The following is a 21,904-nucleotide window of genomic DNA, read 5'->3' on the forward strand; positions in this document are numbered from 1 at the left end:
TCTTGTAAAGCAAAGGGGGCCGAGGAAAAAAAGTTTGGGAACCACTGTCGGGTGGCTGTAGCTCAGGAGGTAGAGCAGGTCACCTACTGATCGGAAGGTTGGTGGTTCGATCCCTGGCTCCTCCAGTCTGCATGTCAAGTATCCTTGGGCAAGATACTAACCCCAAGTTGCTCTCCGATGCGTCCATCGGAGTGTGAATGTGTGTGAATGTAGTTAAATATAGCACTAAGTATAGATAAAGTGCTTGTGAGAATGGGTGTGATTGGGTGAATGTGGCATGTTGTATAGAGCGCTTTGAGTGCTCCGAGAGAGCAGAAAAGCGCTATATAAGAATCAGTCCATTTACCATTTACTGTAATAAGTAAACTTGGATGGATTTGATGCTGGTGTGACCAGAGTGCACACATCTGCTGTTGCTCACAGTGGTCCAAGGGTCCGCTCAGGGAGGTGTGTGTTTGCTCCGACACATGAAAAATTAGAGGGAACATTGTCTGTGAGTCAATGTCCCTGACATGGATCCTGGAATGCCTGGAACTGTACAAGGTCAATGGGACCAAAGACCCCTCATCACAAATCAGTGGGGGTGTGGGGAACAACACTAGATGTTAATTTAAAGCCAGGAGAACAGTCACCATCAACTGCAGGATCTACAGAGGAGATGTTCTGTTCCAACTGCTGTTTTTCATTGGCCTCAGCCCACTCACTAAGATCATTAACAAGACGGGCTACAGATACTGAGTACGAAGTGGAGCAGTTGTCAGTCGCCTCGTCTACACTGGTGACATCAAGCTGTACAGCATACAAACTCAGACATCATCTGATTAGCAAGGTCTGCATCAGGTGTTGAAGAAAGGTGGTGAGAATAGTGAATAGCTGGACCCTTAAGCTGGGTCCGTGGCTCCACCAGATACTAGAAATGATATCCACCACCTCTATCCAGAAGAGCTCAGTCCTAGACAAAGGCACTGCACAAAACACTCAAGCTCTGTGTGTGTGTGTGTGTGTGTGTGTGTGTGTGTGTGTGTGTTTCTGTCATGGTCCCCGTGCCTCGCTGGCTGACTCTGTTTGGCAACATGTTTTGTTTGTTTCCTTTGCGCTCTCTCTCCTCTGCCGGGGCGGTGCTCATTACGGGCTCCCGCCCCTGGCCCACGCACCTGTGCTCACCGTCACACCTGCAGCCGACCCCAGCTGATTTCGAGCACTATTTATGACAGCGGACCTGTGTCATCCTTCGCTGGATCGTTTAGCCATCAGCGTCAGTCCCCCTGGGCATGAGCCTGAGCCTGAGCCTGAGCCTGAGCCTGAGCCTGAGCCTGAGCCTGAGCCTGAGCCTGGACTTCTTTCTCTGTGTGTATATAGATCTGCCCTGGACCCGAGCGAGTGTGTGTGTTTGGATTAATCCCTGTTTCCCCCTGGCCCCTGGAGCCACACTGTATATATATTCTCACCTGGTGTCTCACTGTAAATAAACGCACTTTCTCTTTGCCAAGGATACCTGGTCTGCGCGTGAGTCCGTTTCAAACACTGTGACAGTTTCTTTCTTCTCCCATATCACTGGAAAAATGCTTACCTGTTGACAGTGCAAGCCAGACCACAATACACTGTTATTCAGCTTATTCTACAATACAATTTATAAAGCACATTTAAAAACCCTAAGGCACACCAAAGTGCTTCACAATAAAACAGTAAAATAATAAATCTGAGACCAGATTTTTAAAATATTTTTGTTATTTGGTTCAAATGCTGATTTTTCGGAGTTTATGAAGAAATTCTTTTACTATGACAGCAGGACTTTACACTCTTTTCCTTTTCATATGTTGTATTAACAGGAATAGTGAAGTGCACTGAACATACCACTGGATGGCACCAGAGGAATTTTCAGAGCTCATATTTTAATGTGAGGGTTATGTACTTTCACTTCACTGAGGCAATGAAACCTGAAAACTGAGCCTGTGTGTGAACACAACACTGAAACTGAGACTGTGTGCTGTTCATGGAGGAGTCGGTGCTGTTTGAGTGCCAGCTTTGTTGTTGTTACAGGCTGGGAGGATGAGGATGTGTTGATAGTAGGATGCACAGAAGAGCCACCCGGAGTGCATAAGAAGGTGACAGATGAAGGTGTGTGTTTGTGCGTACAGAAGCAAGTACTTATATTTACTATGGATTACCTCCTTACCATATCAGAACCACTTGTGGAGAGAGCTCCCTTGTGTGCCTTATTTGGGAACAATGAATATGATGATTAACATTTTGAATTTTTCCAGAACATAAACTCATTGTGATAAAGAAGGTAAGATTAACTGGGCCTCGGCTGAACTCACTTTACTTTTTGTTCTTTTAAATATTATTAAACACTAAGTAAATGTAAAAGTAAATGTACCACTTTATTAGGTAAACATTGGTTTCCCATTTTGCCTTCAAAGATGTCTTAATTTTGGAAACATTTCCCACATTTGGTCCATATTGACATGACAGCATCAAACAGATTGTGCAGATTTATCAACTGCACATTCATAATGTCAATTTTCATCCCACCACATTCCAGAAGTGCTGTAATGGATTGAGATCTGGTTCCCGTGAAGTAAAGTAGTACGGGGAACTCATTGTCATGTTCAAGAAACCAGGTTGACATGATTTTAACCTTGTGGTGTATTTTTCTGCCGAACACAGCACTCAAAAGATGGGTACACTGGGATCATAAATGTACAGAGAAAGTATCCTCAGCACCATTACACCACAGCAGCCTGATCTGCTGATAAACAGGATGTTTCATCTTGCTTTTCCCAGCATCTAATGATACAGTCGAAATGTTCTAGGAAAAATTAAAATACTGTTTTTCTAATATTCTTTTGTCTAATGTTGGTGAGTATGTGAAAACTGTAGCCTCAGTTTCCTGCTCGTTGCTGAGAGGAGGATGTGACATCTGGTGTGACTTTGTGCTGTTGTAGCCCATCTGTTTGACATTGTTATGTTTAGAGATGCTCTTCTGCTTATCTTATACTACCATACTTTTGGTTACTGTAGGTGTATTAATTGGTCGTTTGACTAACAGTTCTTACAGTGGGGCCAAAAAGTATTTAGTCAGCCACCGATTGTGCAAGTTCCCCCACTTAAAATGATGACAGAGGTCAGTAATTTGCACCAGAGGTACACTTCAACTGTGAGAGACAGAATGTGAAAAAAAAATCCATGAATTCACATGGTAGGATTTGTAAAGAATTTATTCGTAAATCAGGGTGGAAAATAAGTATTTGGTCACCTCAAACAAGGAAAATCCCTGGCTCTCACAGACCTGTAACGTCTTCTGTAAGAAGCTTTTCTGTCCCCCACTCGTTACCTGTATGAATGGCACCTGTTTGACCTCATCATCTGTATAAAAGACACCTGTCCACAGCCTCAACCAGTCAGACTCCAAACTCCGCCATGGCCAAGACCAAAGAGCTTTCGAAGGACACCAGGAAAAGAATTGTAGACCTGCACCAGACTGGGAAGAGTGAATCTACAATAGGCAAGCAGCTTGGTGTGAAAAAATCAACTGTGGGAGCAATCATCAGAAAATGGAAGACATACAAGACCACTGATAATCTCCCTCGATCTGGGGCTCCACGCAAGATCTCATCCCGTGGGGTCAAAATGATCATGAGAACGGTGAGCAAAGATCCCAGAACCACACGGGGGGACCTGGTGAATGACCTGCAGAGAGCTGGGACCAAAGTAACAAAGGTCACCATCAGTAACACACTACAACGGCAGGGAATCAAATCCCGCAGTGCCAGACGTGTTCTGCTGCTGAAGCCAGTGCATGTCCAGGCCCGTCTGAAGTTCGCCAGAGAGCACATGGATGATACAGCAGAGGATTGGGAGAATGTCATGTGGTCAGATGAAACCAAAGTAGAACTTTTTGGTATAAACTCAACTCGTCGTGTTTGGAGGAAGAAGAATACTGAGTTGCATCCCAAGAACACCATACCTACTGTGAAGCATGGGGGTGGAAACATCATGCTATGGGGCTGTTTTTCTGCCAAGGGGACAGGACGACTGATCCGTGTTAAGGACAGAATGAATGGGGCCAAGTATCGTGAGATTTTGAGCCAAAACCTCCTTCCATCAGTGAGAACTTTGAAGATGAAACGAGGCTGGGTCTTCCAACATGACAATGATCCAAAACACACCGCCCGGGCAACAAAGGAGTGGCTCCGTAAGAAGCATTTGAAAGTCCTGGAGTGGCCTAGCCAGTCTCCAGACCTCAACCCCATAGAAAATCTGTGGTGGGAGTTGAAAGTCCGTGTTGCTCGGCGACAGCCCCAAAACATCACTGCTCTTGAGAAGATCTGCATGGAGGAATGGGCCAAAATACCAGCTACTGTGTGTGTGCAAACCTGGTAAAGACCTATAGTAAACGTTTGACCTCTGTTATTGCCAACAAAGGTTATGTTACAAAGTATTGAGTTGTATTTTTGTTATTGACCAAATACTTATTTTCCACCCTGATTTACGAATAAATTCTTTACAAATCCTACCATGTGAATTCATGGATTTTTTTTTTCACATTCTGTCTCTCACAGTTGAAGTGTACCTCTGGTGCAAATTACTGACCTCTGTCATCATTTTAAGTGGGGGAACTTGCACAATCGGTGGCTGACTAAATACTTTTTTGCCCCACTGTATCTGTCACTTCAAAGCTGCCTGACCATTCTGATCTGACCTTTGTAATTCACTCAGAGACCTGCTGCTCACTGGTTATTTTCTCTTTTTCTAATTATTCTCTGTAAACCTTAGAGATCATTCTGTGGGAAAATCCCAGCAGATCAACAGTTTCTGAATACTCAGACCTGCTTGTCTGACACCAACGTCTGTGTCACTTAAATAACCGTTCTTCCTCATTCTATTCTATTCTATTTTTTCTGTTGTAACATGTGGTTTATCATTGCCTTCTAAGCAAGCCTGCAGTAGAAAAGAAGCATGAATGCAGATCCAAAACCTCTTCAGCAACAATGCTGAACCTTTACTGTACTGGTGTTTTTAGAGACAAATTAATCAACAATATTGTCGATTAATTTTGCCTCTACTATGTCTCTCCATTTCATGCTGGACGGAGCACAAAAGGAACAATGACAATAATCCTACTGTAGTAGGAAGGCACACGACAATTGTAGAACAGTGTTTTTAATTAGAGAGATTTTTACATATATACACTTTTTCAGCTCCCTTCTCCGCCTTGCACATACCACACATCTCTCTTCTCCGGGCCCCAGAAGCTACTGAAAATAGGGAAGGTGTAGTTGGTGTGAAGGCTGACAGACCAGGCTGTGCCAGGTTCCCCTGGCCAATTCACAACCCACTGCTCCACCCCTAACCTGCAGCTAAGCCACAAACCTTACCCTGCATACCCCCATCAATCAACTTGGCCAGCCAAGCTCTGTCTGTATTATTGCCTCTGGACCTCCCCTCACTACAGATCCCTCCCTCATTCTTCCACTCTCGCTGTCACTTTCCCCTCTGTGAACACCGCCCCCCTCCTCGGGCACATACCGCCTGGTATTTGGGACAGAACCTGGCTTAGAGTACTGGCTGATGCAAACCACAGGGCAGTTTTGTCATACCCCATGTGACCAGCCATCAGGTTGCAATGAGCCGCCTGGAAAATAATTTCCTGGCAGCTTTTAGGCACCAACAACTGGGTGTGTTCTTCCTTATTGTGATTGTCAAGACTAACTCTATATAATCTGACCCTGTGTGCAACTTTAAGGTGCACTGTTTGACCATCAATCATCATAACTTAGTCAAAGGCTGAGTGTAGAGTGATGTCACAAGACTGCTCCGGTGGAAAATCTTCCGTGGAGCACCCAAACACATTGACGCAGTCCTAGTGGATATTTTGGGAGACTTAGATGTATTTGTGAGAAGAGGGAGGTCCTCCAGTCTCTGGCAAAATTACTATTGACCAACTGAAAGCACAAGAAAATCACAAATGGAGGCTGTGAAGAGTGTTTGAATGGAGCACAGAGACTAGTGAGCTGTGTGTCTGACTACAAACTGTAATGTCTGTGTTAGTGTGCTCTCTTTACTGAATGACAGTTTGACCACAGTGACTTCCACTTTTACTATGAAATATGAGTGTGAAGTGGTTTAAAGCTGACTCAGGAAACAGCCGACCCACTAAAGTCTGTTTAAAGGTGTTTCATGTAGCATCATGTGACCTTAGCACTGATCCTGTTGTGGTTTATCAGGTTTACTTCTAACATTGAACCAATGAAGAAGTTATACAGCTTATCCTTTTTTGGACCGAGCATTAAGGAAATGTAAACTCACTGTGACAGTGTCACATAAGTCTCTGCCCCTCCCTACACTGTGGGTTCATCTACCTCTGATTGGTTGATGTAAGTCTGCAGTATTTGCTTCCCTTTTCTTTTTCACTTGTTCCTCATATTTACTCCATACATACACTTACAAATACACTCAAGTCATTGAAGGTTTCCCTTAAGCTGTGTGATAAAAGGGACCCTAAAATGCCACCAGACCATCAGCAGTATATGGATCCACATACCATAACACAACCTCCACGGTGCTTTACAGCTAGCTGCAGACAATCACTGAACTTCTATATTCACATTGGATTGAGTCCAGTAGACCTGTTTCCACTGATTTTCAGTCCAGTTCTTGTGTAAACTAGCACAGCTCAGCCTTTTACAGAAGACAAAAGTATGTTTTTAAGGCCTGCCACCAGTTTCATCACATTTCCTTAGAGAGACACTGCACACCATACATATAGCTCTATGGAAATTTTCTTGCAAGTGTACAAATACTATTGCACGCCTGTTGTGTGTTATATTAAACATTTTTCATAGACTCAGCTGAAAAATTAAAACTAATCACGAATTTTTGAGACATGGCGCCAGTAATGAGCTTTGAACTTGTATTGATACTGTAATGAAAATATTATTTTTGTTTGAATTTTGTTCTAATCAATTAGTGTCTTAATCAAATTGCCTGGATAAATTGTATGGGTGAGTTAACTTTGATTCCCCCCAAAATAGAAGAAGCACAATGTAAATAATATCGCTACAAGTCTCAGTTAGCATGTTAAACATCTAAAGCCCAACCAAACCTGAAATGGTGTGGTGGGACTGTGATAGAGCTGTACAGAAACCGGGATTAATATGACGGTGTATCTCAAAAGATTGATATTACAACGGTCACTTGACCCACATTACGTTACTTGCTCTTTGAGTGAATCAACAAATGGCGAAATGAAAAGCCGAACAACAACAATGCTGTTTCTTTAGAGAGTCTTAGCTTACATGCGTGTTTAGTTCATATTTTCAGTTGTTACCCTCCACAGCTAAATAAAGCACTTTAAGTTATGTACTGATGTACAAAACAATGGACATAAGGCGCTTCTTTCAAAGAAAAAACTCAGATGTTATTTTATATATTATGCTTTGTGTGTTGTTCAGTATCTTTCTATGCAAAACCAGATGAATTTCAATACACAGCAGTATATTCACAGTTGAAACCAGATATTTACATACACTTTAGCGAAAAACATAAAAATATTTTTTTTACTGTTGAACATTAATTTAGAGTAAACTTTTTTGTTTAAGATCAATAAATATTGAAAAATCTTTTGAATTAGTTAAATGTCAGAATAAAGAGAGACAGAGCTTCTATTTTTTATCACTTTCATCAAATTTAGGAGTACATATACACTAAGTTTATTGTTAATTAATAAGAAAACTCCAGACGATTCCATTCTGAGCTGAAGAAGCTTCTGATTGGTTCGTAGAGTCCATGTGAGTAAATTGGTGGCACAGCTGTGGATGCATATAAGACAAAACACAGAGCCTGTTTCATAATACATACAATTTCTCTCTGTTTAACAAATATGTTGTTTATATTTATATATATATATTATATCTAAAAAAAATAAACATTTAGTCTGATTTGATGTTTAACAATTAAAAAAGTGTTTTTATCTGAAGAGTTTGTAAATATCTGGTTTCAACTGTATATTTGATGATGTTGTTGTTTGGCTTGATTGTCAGCACAAAGAGGGAGAGAGAGGAACAGAGAGGGAGAGAGAGGAACAGAGAGGGAGAGAGAGGGAGAGAGAGGGAGAGAGAGGGAGAGAGAGGAACAGAGAGGGAGAGAGAGGGAGAGAGAGGAACAGTGAGGGAGAGAGAGGGAGAGAGAGGAACAGAGAGGGAGAGAGAGGAACAGAGAGAGAGAGAGAGAGGAACAGAGAGGGAGAGAGAGGAACAGAGAGGGAGAGAGAGGAACAGAGAGGGAGAGAGAGGAACAGAGAGGGAGAGAGAGGAGAGAGAGGAACAGAGAGGGAGAGAGAGGAACAGTGAGGGAGAGAGAGGAACAGTGAGGGAGAGAGAGGAACAGAGAGGGAGAGAGAGGAACAGAGAGGGAGAGAGAGGAGAGAGAGGAACAGAGAGGGAGAGAGAGGAACAGAGAGGGAGAGAGAGGAGAGAGAGGAACAGAGAGGGAGAGAGAGGAACAGAGAGGGAGAGAGAGGGAGAGAGAGGGAGACAGAGGAACAGAGAGGGAGAGAGAGGAACAGAGAGGGAGAGAGAGGGAGAGAGAGGAACAGAGAGGGAGAGAGAGGAACAGAGAGGGAGAGAGAGGGAGAGAGAGGAACAGAGAGGGAGAGAGAGGAACAGAGAGGGAGAGAGAGGAACAGAGAGGGAGAGAGAGGGAGAGAGAGGAACAGAGAGGGAGAGAGAGGGAGAGAGAGGAACAGAGAGGGAGAGAGAGGGAGAGAGAGGAACAGTGAGGGAGAGAGAGGAACAGAGAGGAACAGAGAGGGAGAGAGAGGAACAGAGAGGGAGAGAGAGGAACAGAGAGGGAGAGAGAGGGAGAGAGAGGAACAGAGAGGGAGAGAGAGGAACAGAGAGGGAGAGAGAGGAGAGAGAGGAACAGAGAGGGAGAGAGAGGAACAGAGAGGGAGAGAGAGGGAGAGAGAGGAACAGAGAGGGAGAGAGAGGAACAGAGAGGGAGAGAGAGGGAGAGAGAGGGAGAGAGAGGGAGAGAGAGGAACAGAGAGGGAGAGAGAGGAACAGAGAGGGAGAGAGAGGGAGAGAGAGGGAGAGAGAGGAACAGAGAGGGAGAGAGAGGAACAGAGAGGGAGAGAGAGGAACAGAGAGGGAGAGAGAGGAACAGAGAGGGAGAGAGAGGGAGAGAGAGGGAGAGAGAGGAACAGAGAGGGAGAGAGAGGGAGAGAGAGGGAGAGAGAGGGAGAGAGAGGAACAGAGAGGGAGAGAGAGGAACAGAGAGGGAGAGAGAGGAACAGAGAGGGAGAGAGAGGAACAGAGAGGGAGAGAGAGGAACAGAGAGGGAGAGAGAGGGAGAGAGAGGGAGAGAGAGGAACAGAGAGGGAGAGAGAGGAACAGAGAGGGAGAGAGAGGAGAGAGAGGAACAGAGAGGGAGAGAGAGGAACAGAGAGGGAGAGAGAGGGAGAGAGAGGAACAGAGAGGGAGAGAGAGGAACAGAGAGGGAGAGAGAGGAACAGAGAGGGAGAGAGAGGAACAGAGAGGGAGAGAGAGGAACAGAGAGGGAGAGAGAGGAGAGAGAGGAACAGAGAGGGAGAGAGAGGAGAGAGAGGAACAGAGAGGAACAGAGAGGAACAGAGAGGGAGAGAGAGGAACAGAGAGGGAGAGAGAGGAGAGAGAGGAACAGAGAGGGAGAGAGAGGGAGAGAGAGGAACAGAGAGGGAGAGAGAGGAACAGAGAGGGAGAGAGAGGAACAGAGAGGGAGAGAGAGGAACAGAGAGGGAGAGAGAGGGAGAGAGAGGGAGAGAGAGGAACAGAGAGGGAGAGAGAGGGAGAGAGAGGAACAGAGAGGAACAGAGAGGGAGAGAGAGGGAGAGAGAGGAACAGAGAGGGAGAGAGAGGGAACAAGAAAAGGTGAGACAGACTTGTTAGTCAAATGGTTGCTTGTCAAAACACATTACAACATGTATCTAGTACAACATGCCACATTCACCCAATCACACACTTTCTCTAAACTGATTCTTCCCAACTACATTCATACACATTCACACTCTTGACATGCAGACTGGAGGAGGCAGGGATCGAACCACAAACCTTCCAATCAGCAGTGATGGGAATGACAGCGTTACAAGGAACAGCGTTACTAACGGCGTTACTTTTTTCAGTAACGAGTAATCTAATTACTGTTCCTATCGTTACAACACCGTTACAGTTACAAGAAACTGCGGTGCGGTCGTGTTACTATTTTTCAGCAAACAGACGGTTGAAGCTGTCGTCAGCTTACTGCATCTTATATCAGTTGCATGCAAGTAGCTGACTATGTAAGTAATCTGGACGCTACAGCTTTAAGCAGCCGTGCGCTGCCGCTGATGGTAATTACGGTCACTTTTTGGCACAACACCTGGAGCTAGGGGGGAAACAATCGCATGAGTGCTGCTGTTTGACTGAGGAAGAATAAAGTAGTCGTGGTTAGGGATGGGTACCGTTTAGGTTTTATCCGATACCGGTGCCAAACCGGTACTTCTGAAACGGTGCCGGTGCTTAAACGGTGCTCGAACAGGTGCTTAAAGAATGGAGAACACAAACTTTGTCCAAAAACCTCTCATGTTCAGCTGTTTTTTTGTAAAAATAAACAATGTTAGCCTTTTCTGCAGCTATGGGGCATATATGGTATCACTCTTGGCTGGAAGCAGCTTAAAGAATGGAAAAAACACAAACTTTGTCCAAAGAGAGAGAGAGAGAGAGAGAGAGAGAGAGAGAGAGAGAGAGAGAGAAAGAGAGAGAGAGAGAGAGAGAGAGAGAGAGAGAGTTTTGAGATGTGAGAGATTTGTGACATTTAGCGTCACACGTTGGAGTGTGTAGTTAATGTGTTGTCTTGTGTAGTTAGCATGTAGTGTTGTGGATAGTTTTGTGTTGTGTGTCAGAACAATGAGGCGACTGCTGTCTCCAGGTAGAAACAGCAGTGACACACCTGCTGCTGTCAGACCTGCAGGTATCAGCTGTGACGTTTCCTTTATAGTGGACAGAAATTTTTTGGAGTGGCACAAATAATTTGTGGCATCTTGTTCTGTAAATAGTTTGAAATGGTTATTTAAAAAAGAGGTAAAAGGTAAATGGCTGCAAATAACTTTGTTATTTTCAAAACTTGTGCATATGATTTTAAAATTGACAATTTACATTTGCATTTAAAGTTATGAAATATGATTCATTACACATGTCTGTTACAGTAAAAAATATACATTTTTTTACTCAGATTTTATGTTTTTTGTCTGATTTTAGATCAATTGTATTAACACAGTATGTCAAAATGAAAACATGACTGTAAATTCAGACATGTGAGGCTGTGCTGAAAAGAATGATACCAAACAGGGCAAAGTAAATAGTTTTTAAAGGTGAAATGTGGAGGGAAAATCAAAAGTAGTCAAAAATGGCCAATTACACCCTGGACCTTAGAGGGTTAAACATTTTTTAAAGTAATGCAATAGTTACTTTTCAAGTAATTAATTACTTTTAGAATATTGTAACTCAGTTACTAACACTGCAGATCAGTAGGTGACCTGCTCTACCTCCTGAGCTACAGCCACCCAGTGGCAATGTGGAGTAAACCATCATTAGGTATTTATAAAGTGTGCACTCACAAACCTGTCAAACCTGCATTTAACACGTTGGCTTCCATAGCAGTATAGTATTGCAACTAAAATAGGAAAATAAGAACATAAATAGTGCATCATTGCCAGACCTGGCCTGCATCTGGTTGACATACACTCTGCCACGACACCAGTCAGTCAGAAGTACCAGCCTGATGGGCCAGACCTGTTTTCTATGAGCCTGGGCCACATAAACCAAACCACAATCGGCCAGATGTGGCATGCCATCAGGCTTTTTTGAACCATTTATAAATTTTAAATGGCAGCACATAATCACACCTGTGGTTCACAGGGGTCAAAAATGTCCCCACTTCATTTGAGTGTTTTTTAAAGTATAAAGTATAAATTGTCAATCAATTCAGTGTTACACCTTAAGACCAACACATCAACACAAAATGTACCCAACATTTTACATTTTAGGGCCACCAGACCTTGTTTACATAAAGTATACTTTGTTTTTGAGCAAAAACAAAATGAGAAAATAAAATATTTAAATGTTCAGATTATTTTGACTATCTGACTAACTACAGAGTGCTGTATGTTGAACTTTAGTGAGAAAGGTTTTTTTGAAGCATTTATAAATTTTAAATGGCAGCACATAATCACACCTGTGATTTTTTCCCCCACTTTTAATTAAAACTTAATTCAAACATTTTGACACAATTTTTTATTCCATTTCAAAATTAAGTCTGATGAAAACCTCATAAAAATGATTTTTTTCTTTGTTTTCGGGTAAAAAATAAATTAAATCATCAGTTATTGTGATTATCGTTTCACAACCAAAGTCAGCTGCTTTAACAGATGATCACTGACAGGTTTATGTCAAAGTTAATTTAAAAAGCTGTTTTTAAACTACTTCAAGTTTTTTACTGGCAGCAAATAATCACATCTGTTGTCCTCTGGGCTCAAAAATGACCCCGTTTGCTTTGACTGTTTATAAAGCAAGAAGTATAAAATATCATCATCTCTGTGTTTCAAGGTTTTATTCATCTTTATTCCAACTCATTACTGACAGTTTTCTATATTTTGGCATGGTAGGAACAGCAGGGCACGAGTCTGAGTGGGGGCAAACTTTCATGAGGACAAAGACGTGTCCATATTTGACACAAGTGCAGGAGGAAGCTCAGGTTCATTCCTCTGCACTGGTCCCATCATGGACAGCTTTCTTTCTGCAGTTGCAGGCCAAGGGTCATATACAGTAAACAAGTTGTTACAGGTGATTGTTTTCTTTTGGAAACCTGCAATGTTAGGGACAACTCGTGTGTCCTGACTGCAGGACAGACGGTTTGCCATCGTACACTAGCATGTTCCATGTACAGCTGGACCTGCATCACATGCTGCCCATGTTTTTACCTCATAGCTCCCTGGTTTACTTGGATGTTCTGTTGGACAGAGTCCTCTGAAGGGGACGTAGTGCTCATACACAGTCACATCAGTACCAGGATCTTACATCAACAGCAGGAGAAACACCCACTAATGGGAGCACGTTTGTGTCATGAACGACAATCTTCTATTGTGTCTTTATTAAGAAATTATATCCTTTTTGTGCTTCTATGATTAATCTTGTGTCAGCATGAAAACTTCTCTACCAGACTCAGGATGTCATAAACTGGCCGTAGCGACTCTACTGGATGCACGGCAGTAAGAATCAACACACCCACATACGCCTACAGCTGCATTCGATCCATTTTTCTTCCTCTCTTGTTGTCCCTCCTTTTTTGTCATTGAGTTGGCTGTAGAGCAGGTCATCTGCTGATTGGATGGTTGTTGGTTCAGTCTCTGTGTGCTCCAGTCTGGAGTTCTTACCAAGGTGTCCTTGGGCAAGTTACTGAACCCCAACTTGGTCTCTGATGCATCCATTGGCATGTGAAAGTTAAAAAGCAGAATACAACACAATACAATACACACTGTGTATAATGTTTTCAGTGCTCGAGTAGAAAAGCAGCTGAAGGAGTATGGGACCTGGCACACGTGCTTGGTAAAGTAAATGAGGAAGTGATGGTGTTAAAGCTAAATGCAGTTTGTCTGCTGACACACTCACACAAGTCAGTCATTCCTGTTAGACAGATGTTGATTTTTAACATTCATGTTTCTGATATTTCTGAAACTCTGAGAGCAGCAGTGATCGGCTCTTTATAATCATCATACATCAACTTTCTGATTAGAAGAGAAAATCTACAACAGCCATGTTGTTGGCAGAAGCTGGATGTTTGTTCATGGGTTTCATTCTGTGTCTCTCAGGTAGGAATAATTTGTTTCTCCTCCTCATGATGACTGTGATGATGTTTGTGGAAGGCAGGAGTTTTAGTGTCAAACCTGCAGAAAGTTACAACATGATTTTAGAAAACAGAAGATTGACAGTTAACAGGATTTGTACTTTTACTGTTCTGAACTGTCAAGTGTATCAAAGCACCAGATTGTGATCCTTCACAGTAACATGCTGTCATCACAGATTAGCACAGAAAAGAAAGTTAGCATAAATGTTCACCATGTTTTCTAATCACATGTTGTGTTAAAGGTGTTCAGGGGAAACCAAACAGCATCTGTGCCTTGAAAGGTTCATCAGTGAATCTGCCCTGCTCACATCAACATCCCACTGCAAGAAATAGCTGGTACGCTGGATGCTTGACTGTCTCCAAGATTGAACTCTCTACAGAGGAAACACATGTAAAGTACAGCATGTCAGCAGAGAGTAATTTCACTCTAACAATCAATAATCTGACAGAGAGAGATGCAAATTTTTACTGCTGCATTAAAACTGCTGACAGATCAAAGTGTCAACAAAGTGGAATTCATCTCCAAGTTACAGGTACAGTTCTTTTTACAAATGCATCACAAATGAATGAGTTTATGGATGATCAGTGTATTCATGTTGGTCATGTGACCTCTCAGAGCTGCAGGTAAAGGTGATTCCTGCCACAGAGGGACAGACAGTAACACTGATGTGCAGCAGCAGCTGTCCTCTGACTGAAAAGCCTGCAGCCTACATCTGGTACAAGAACAGAGAGTTTCTCTATGAGGACTGGTCTCCCTGGTACCAAGAGCTGCTCAGCAGTGAGGAAGCAGTCACATACTCCTGTGCTGTCAAAGGCTACGAGCATCTCAGAGCCCCTGAAGTCTCTGTGGGTGAGTCATGATGGACGCCTCCTCATCATGTTATGAGATGTTAAACACAAACACTTTACTCTTCAGACTCTAATGAATTTACTGGAAGTTGTTGGTTTTTCTCAGGTTCCATCACAGAGACCTGCTTCAGTGTGACCTATGCTAAAGGGAGAGTGTGTCCTTCTCAGCAGACATCAGTGGACGAGTCCTGCTCCATCACATATCCCAGAGGTGAAGTTCTGGACAAACTGCACTTTGAAACTTCATTTTTATTTGTTAATTTATTTGACATGACAGAGATGAACTGGTGGAAAATGTGTTCATCATCTCCCAACAGAAATCCATGTCCAGAGGACTCCTGCTGAACACAGAGGTCACATCAGACTGACCTGTAACAGCAGCTGTTTTCTGACTGAGCCTCTGATTTCCTTTGTGTGGTATGAGAACAGAAAGCCTACAGTGCAGGAGAGAAAACAGATTCTAGTTCACATTTCTCAGCCTGACAGTTTGTCTTGTGCTGTAAAAGGTCTTGAGGATGTGCGCTCTGCTGACGTCTGTGAGTAAACTTATTGTCTCTCCACTTACAAAGTATTACCACCACTTCTTGCAATTATGACTAATCATCACACTGGTTTCCTGTAAAGGTCAGGATCCGTTTTAAAATGTTGATGATCACATCACAATTCTCAGCTGCAGATCCAAAACTCTGGACTCGTCTCCCTCTTCAGATCTGCTCATCTATGATACTAACAGTATTCATCTCCTGACTTCTCCTCAGCTTTTTCAGTCACAGCCAAGAATAACTCAGTCTGTCATTTTCCCCAGTGTATTTCTTTCTTCATTTATATATCTTTAACATTTTAATTGCATTTATTTATTTATTTATTTTTTAGCTGATTTTTATTAGTATAATTAAACATAATTGTTACTTGTTGTGCAGTACGTTCGTCAACATCTGTTGTGTTTAAATGTGTGATATAAATAAACTGATCTGACTAATTAAGTTAAAATATCTCTTCTCTGTTTCATTGATATTTCAGGTTTCAGTGATTGCTGCTGGACGTTGAATTATGTCCACAGCAGAATCTGTGCTCTGGAAGGAGCTTCAGTCAACATCTCCAGTAAATACTCACATCCTGACTATGAGCAGATACAGTCTAAATGTTGGTATAAAGTCAAGAGAAATGCTGAACAGCTGACTGAGGATGCAGATCATGTGGAGTATGATGACAGCATGAAGAACCAACACATCCTCAGATTAAAGAAGCTGAAGAGAGATGACTCAGCAGAATACAGGTTCACCATCACAACAGAAAATGAAGAAGTGATACAGTCTGATTTTCCTGGAGTTATTCTGATTGTCACAGGTAATTACAGTTTGTTTGACTCACTATTCATTGTTTAGATCCCAGTTAGTCCTGTGTGTTACTCAAATAAGCTAACAGAAACTAATCTAAGATGGTAGTGAGGAGACTCACCCAGCACTAACAGCCTACAGCTGCATGACTACAACATTTCAGCTTGATAGCTTGATAGTTAGCTGCAATTATTAGCTATTAATGCCAATTAACAGCAGCTCTGCTCGCCTGTGTTTGCACTTGTTACCTTACTGGTGAAAATAGATCCCAGGTATGTGTTAGCATAAGGACTAGAACAATCTGTGAGAACGATTTGAGAGATGTAATATTTATACACAAGTTTTCACCATTACTGTTACTGAAAGAGTCAAAAATAAAATGTCCACAACTTTAGATTTGTAGTTGTTCTGATATCAAAGGTTTTTAAGGTAGAATGTCCTGCGCATTCGAAGATCCTCCAGTCCACGCCAGTGGCGCTACGTGGCCACAAACCAGAACCCTGCAGACCATGCAACACGTTCGGTTGCTGCAAGACACCAACTGGCTTAGTGGAACCAGGTTTCTGTCCAAACCAGAGCAAGACGTCCCTGACATCACCTTTGATCTTGTGGACCCAGGTTCAGATCCAGACATCCGCCCGCTTGTGTCCACATTAAGCACTGCCACAGCATCCAAGCAACTTGGGTCCCAACGATTCACCAAGTTTTCTTCGTGGCAGTCACTGACTCGTGCAATCGCCCATCTGAAACATATTGCCAGTTGTTACAACATGATCACAACAAACAAACCTTGTAAGGGCTGGCATCTTTGCAAGACAGGATTTAGTGTTGAGGAATCCACCCAAGCCTCAGACATCATCATTCGAACAGTCCAAGAAGAGGTTTATGGCGAGGAGATCAAATGTATCATAATACACAAAGAGGTTCCCAGAAGTAGTCCTCTGAAAAGCCTCGATCCCTTTATTGATGCACATGGCCTACTAAGAGTCGGAGGTCATCTTAACTATTCGAGTCTTGCTCAGAGTGAGAAGACTCCTGTGATTATTCCAGGGAATCATCATATTGCAACCCTGCTCATTAGACAGTACCACGAACAAGTTCACCATCAAGGGCGTCTCTTTATGGAAGGGGCTGTCCGTGCAGCTGGGTTTTGGATAGTTGGTGGAAAGAGAAAAGTGAGCAGCATCATCTACCGATGTATGACATGCAGAAGACTTAGAGTTCCAGTAAGCTGCCAAAAAATGGCCAACCTTCCGGCAGATCGTCTGTCAACAGACCCTCCCTTCACAAATGTTGATGTGTTTGGTCCTTGGAGTGTGTCTGCACGCCGGACTAGAGGAGGCTTTTTTTTTTTTTTTACATGTATGAGCGTAAGAGCCGTACATATTGAAGTCATAGAATCCCTCGACACATTCAGCTTTATCAACGCATTAAGGCGGTTTCTAGCAGTTAGAGGGCCGGTCAAAAGTATTCGATCAGACAGAGGCACTAACTTTGTGGGTGCTTGTCAGTCCTTGAAGATACCTTCTAACATCGACCACAATGGTGTCAGCCCAAGGATGCTCTTGGACATTCAACCCTCCACATGCCTCCCACTTTGGTGGAACATGGGAAAGGATGATTGGTCTGGCTAGAAGGATTCTTGACTCCATGTTCCTCCAGCTCAAGGGGAAGCTTACCCATGAAGTGTTGGTAACTTTCATGGCAGAAGTAGCAGGCATCATTAATGCCCGGCCTCTTGTTTCTGTAACAACTGACCCCGACAACTCATTCATTCTTATGCCAGCTGCTCTTCTAACACAGAAGGTAAACTGTTCCTGCTCCTCCAGGAGAGTTTGGAGCCGCTGACCTCTACAAGCATCAGTGGAGACAAGTCCAGCACCTGTCCAACACCTTCTGGGACAGGTGGCGCAAGCAGTTCCTACCAACATTGCAATCACGTAGGAAGTGGCAGTCATCTAACCCAAACATTAAGCCATGGGATGTTGTTCTCCTTAAGGACAGTCAAGTACAAAGAAATAAGTGGCCACTTGGTCTGGTAACACAGACCTTCCGAAGCAAAGATGGTAAAGTTCGCCAGGTCGAGGTCAAGGTCATCAAGCCAGGAGGAGAAACATTGTTTGTGAGACCCATTACAGAAATAGTACTTCTTCTGGCTTCAGATGTCTAGGTGTTGAACTGTCATTGACAAAGTGTGGTGGCGTTAATCACACCAGGCGGGGAGTGTTCTGATATCAAAGGTTCTTAAGGTAGACTGTTTTCTTGGATTTGGTAAATGTTTAAATATGCAATTGTAACTCTCTGATTCCACCTTAAAACCTGTAGTCAGTAATAGGACATGATGTCGTCGGTAAACAGGAAGTAAGTCTGTGAATTAAGGAGAAGGCATGTGCAGCATGGTGGCATTAGCCAGATAAATCCAGTGGCATCCACATACATCCTATGCCTTTGGTAGCATTGTGTGTATGTATAGACTTGTTTTATATTTTATGTGCATGTATAGACCACTTTCTTTCAAGTAAGTTCATTTTTCTGTAAGTTTAATGATAAAACCAATCTTATGCAGTTTATGCTAGCAATCGCTTATGGAGCTAGTTAAAGGGGAGTGACAAACGAATTGGAGACATTCATTATAGCAAGACTTGTTAAAATTATAATTTGATGTTTGTATTTGAGTTCAAAAGGGAAGTAATTCATATGAACAATGTATGTTGACATATTAAAAAACTGAGTTAATTTCAATGTTATATATGTACATGGTGAATAAGTACAGTGATTATGCCTTGTACTGGGGTGACCGTGGCTCAGGGGGTTGGGAAGCGTATCTGTAACCGGAAGGTCGCCGGTTCGATCCCCGGGCTCTCTGTCCTGGTCGTTGTGTCCTTGGGCAAGGCACCTACCGCCAGAGGTGTTGGCCAGAGGGGCCGATGGCGCGATATGGCAGCCTCTGCTCAGCTTCTGTCGGTCTGCCCCAGGGCAGCTGTAGCTACAACTGTAGCTGCCTCCACCAGTGTGTGAATGTGAGAGTGAATGAATAGTGGCATTGTAAAGCGCTTTGGGTGCCTTGAAAAGCGCTATATAAATCCAATCCATTATTATTATTATTACTGTTTGTTACAGTTTCACCTTTCCCTGTGTCAATAAACCTGTGAACCGGGAAGCTGACTGCCCAACCATAGCAGAGGCAGTACAGTAGTCTTGTGTTGCTTTGAAGGAGAGAGAGCATCAATGAGGAGCAGAAACTCAGCACAAAATCACCAAACCTCTTCCAGGTTTCAGTCCAACACAGACAGAATTCCAGTTCATAAATCCATTGATCATGGTTCAATTCTCTCGGGTTTCCTACTAAAGATGTTCTCCAGTAATGTAAAAGCTGTCACACGTACAGTACAGTAATATTTTTACATTTCTGGCCGTTTGAACATTTACTGTCAGTAGGTTCATTTTGGATTAAAATCTTTACTAAATTATGTATTTTTTTTCTTAAATTTAATACAGTTCTAATATTTGTAAAAAGAAAAATATTTTCTCAGTCACTTTGTAACATTGATGCCTGAAAACCAACCTGCTGTTTATAAGAAATATCTCTTACATTTACTGACCAGTCTGAGTGTCTTTCAGAGCTGAGAGTGAAGATGAGTCCTTCTGCAGTGGTGACAGAGGGTCAGAGAGTCACACTGACCTGCAGTACCAGCTGTCCTCTGACTGACAACACAAACTACATTTGGTACTTGAACAGTCGACCTCTGACCCCGAGAGAGAACCAGAACAAACATCTGATCCTAGACCCAGTCAGCAGGGAGGATGCAGGAAGCTACTCCTGTGCTGTGAAAAGCAACAAAGATATCAGCTCTGCTCCAAAGACTCTCACTGTCCAAAGTATCACAGGAACATGGACACCAGCAGCTGCAGGAGTTTCTGCAGCTCTGCTGGTTTTAATACTTCTCACTGTCTGCTGGTGTGTTAGGTGAGGATGAACACTGTTTCCTCTGTCAGATCTCTTAGGTTTCATCTAGAATTTACACACTAACCTGACACCACCTGTTCATGTTTGTATTCACTATTTTCATAAACCAGAAGAAAGACGAACTCTCATCAACCTTCAAGAAATGAAAATTTGGATGATTTGGAGGTGATACAAATAAAGTACAGTTTTAGTACAACACAAAACATCAGTGTCATTCTATACTTTTTAATAAGAGTCATTTTTTAAGAGATGATACGTTTCTTGTTCATTATTTGATCAGATCATTGTTCTTTCTTAGTTTTTTGTCTTCTTTTAGTTTTTCTTCTGCTGACACAGAAATGTTATGTACCACATGTTTTAGGTCCTGTACTCTACAGCAACAAATAATAGACCAGTCAGCTTTTTAAAAGCTTCATGATAGTTTTTTAAAATGTCAGAGCAAATTATTTAAACAGACTCACTCACATAGTTTAACTCATATAGAAGATCTATGAATTCAAGTTTGAATCTACTATTTTGGGCTAATTCTACCATCCAGCTGAGCTCTTAGTTGAAGGATCTGCAATAATGTATTCATTACTGTAAAAATAACAATAATCATTATCATCACTGATTATGTAACTTCTCTGTTTCTTTGTTATCATTTAAACTTTGGTCCCCAGTATGACGACATCGCAGCTCATCGAGGAGAGCAGGACCTGAACTACCAAAGACTCCACGTCTACAAGAATCAAACAGATTCTCTCTACTCCACGATTCCTCCATCTCAGCCCCGAGAACAACATCATATCCACTACAAACCTGAGTATGTCTGACACATTAATTACACTGTAAAGAGGGCTATATTGTTACAAAACTGTAGATTATTACACACTGGGCTTTATAATAACCTGAATAAGATCAAAGTGGATTATAGAGGTCAGTACTTTGTATTTTGAATATAGAGGGCTGTGAGCTCCTTTCCAGATTCAGTGGAGCAAATAAGGAAATTGTTTTTGTTTTTGTCTTATTTTTCACATAGTCAGTCTTTTTTATTTTGAACTAGATCAAAGAGGACTTCCAGACAGTCTCCAAGAAGAACCTCAGACAACAAAGAGCAGGTACAGAACTGGATTCAAACAAAAACATCTCATCTGTCGTGTTTGTCTTCACCTGAAATAATTAGTCTTCAGCTTTTTCAGTTTTCTCACAAACTCTACCTGATGATTTTCTTTTATAGAGTTTTTATTTGATTATATACAGTTACACCACGAACATCATGTGACAGGGACACACTACTATTATATTTTGAGATCCTACAAATGCCGTACATCAACAATCATTAGACTGATATCAGGCTTACATATTATTTTTGGACATTGAACAGACGTGACGTTTAGCCCTGACTGTACACAGATTTCACTCTGATTTGAACTACATCAAAAAGCCATGTCGTATAATTTATGTTAATAAACTAGGAAATAATTCCCTGAAACGACCACTAAAAGGCTTGTTTACCACATGATTAACACAGACATTTATCACTTGAGCTCTACAAAGTGATGTTTTATAATGCTCTGAAAGGAGGATGAGCTAGAGGTTTAGTTTAATATAAATGTATAATTACTGTCTCATCTCCTCAGATCAACCCTGAAAGTATCTCAGCTCAGTCAGCAGAGCAGGATGATCATCACTACAGGAGACTGCACTTCAGTGAGAACCACACAGCTGATCTCTACTCCACCATGGAGACACTGCCTGCTCACTAAAGAAGAGTTTGTTACCATGGTGATTTAAAGGAACAGTTTGCGGAGAGTTTGTGTCTGAAATAACTTCAGTGTCGCAGCAGAGA

At 42.3% G+C, this 21,904-nt stretch overlaps 1 protein-coding gene across 2 annotated transcripts; it reads left to right on the top strand.

The window, feature by feature from the left end:
- Window positions 1–13,830: 13,830 nt before the first annotated feature.
- LOC148101159 (uncharacterized) lies at window positions 13,831–21,821 on the top strand. Of its 2 annotated transcripts, XM_087845572.1 has the most exons (11): window positions 13,831–13,885; window positions 14,163–14,453; window positions 14,537–14,770; window positions 14,876–14,980; window positions 15,087–15,305; window positions 15,790–16,116; window positions 19,728–20,073; window positions 20,184–20,238; window positions 20,736–20,878; window positions 21,119–21,173; window positions 21,696–21,821. In XM_087845572.1, the coding sequence occupies exons 1-11, from the start codon at window positions 13,831–13,833 to the stop codon at window positions 21,819–21,821; spliced, it is 1,956 nt and encodes a 651-aa protein (XP_087701698.1). The 2 variants fall into 2 exon arrangements, with proteins under 2 accessions (XP_087701698.1, XP_087701699.1); XM_087845573.1 differs by lacking the exons at window positions 20,184–20,238; window positions 20,736–20,878; window positions 21,119–21,173; window positions 21,696–21,821 and having other exon boundaries at window positions 15,087–15,309; window positions 15,797–16,116; window positions 19,728–20,077.
- Window positions 21,822–21,904: the final 83 nt, after the last annotated feature.

This window comes from Neolamprologus brichardi, chromosome 9 (assembly GCF_056152115.1).
Source record: "Neolamprologus brichardi isolate AB-2024 chromosome 9, ASM5615211v1, whole genome shotgun sequence".
NCBI lineage: Eukaryota > Metazoa > Chordata > Actinopteri > Cichliformes > Cichlidae > Neolamprologus > Neolamprologus brichardi.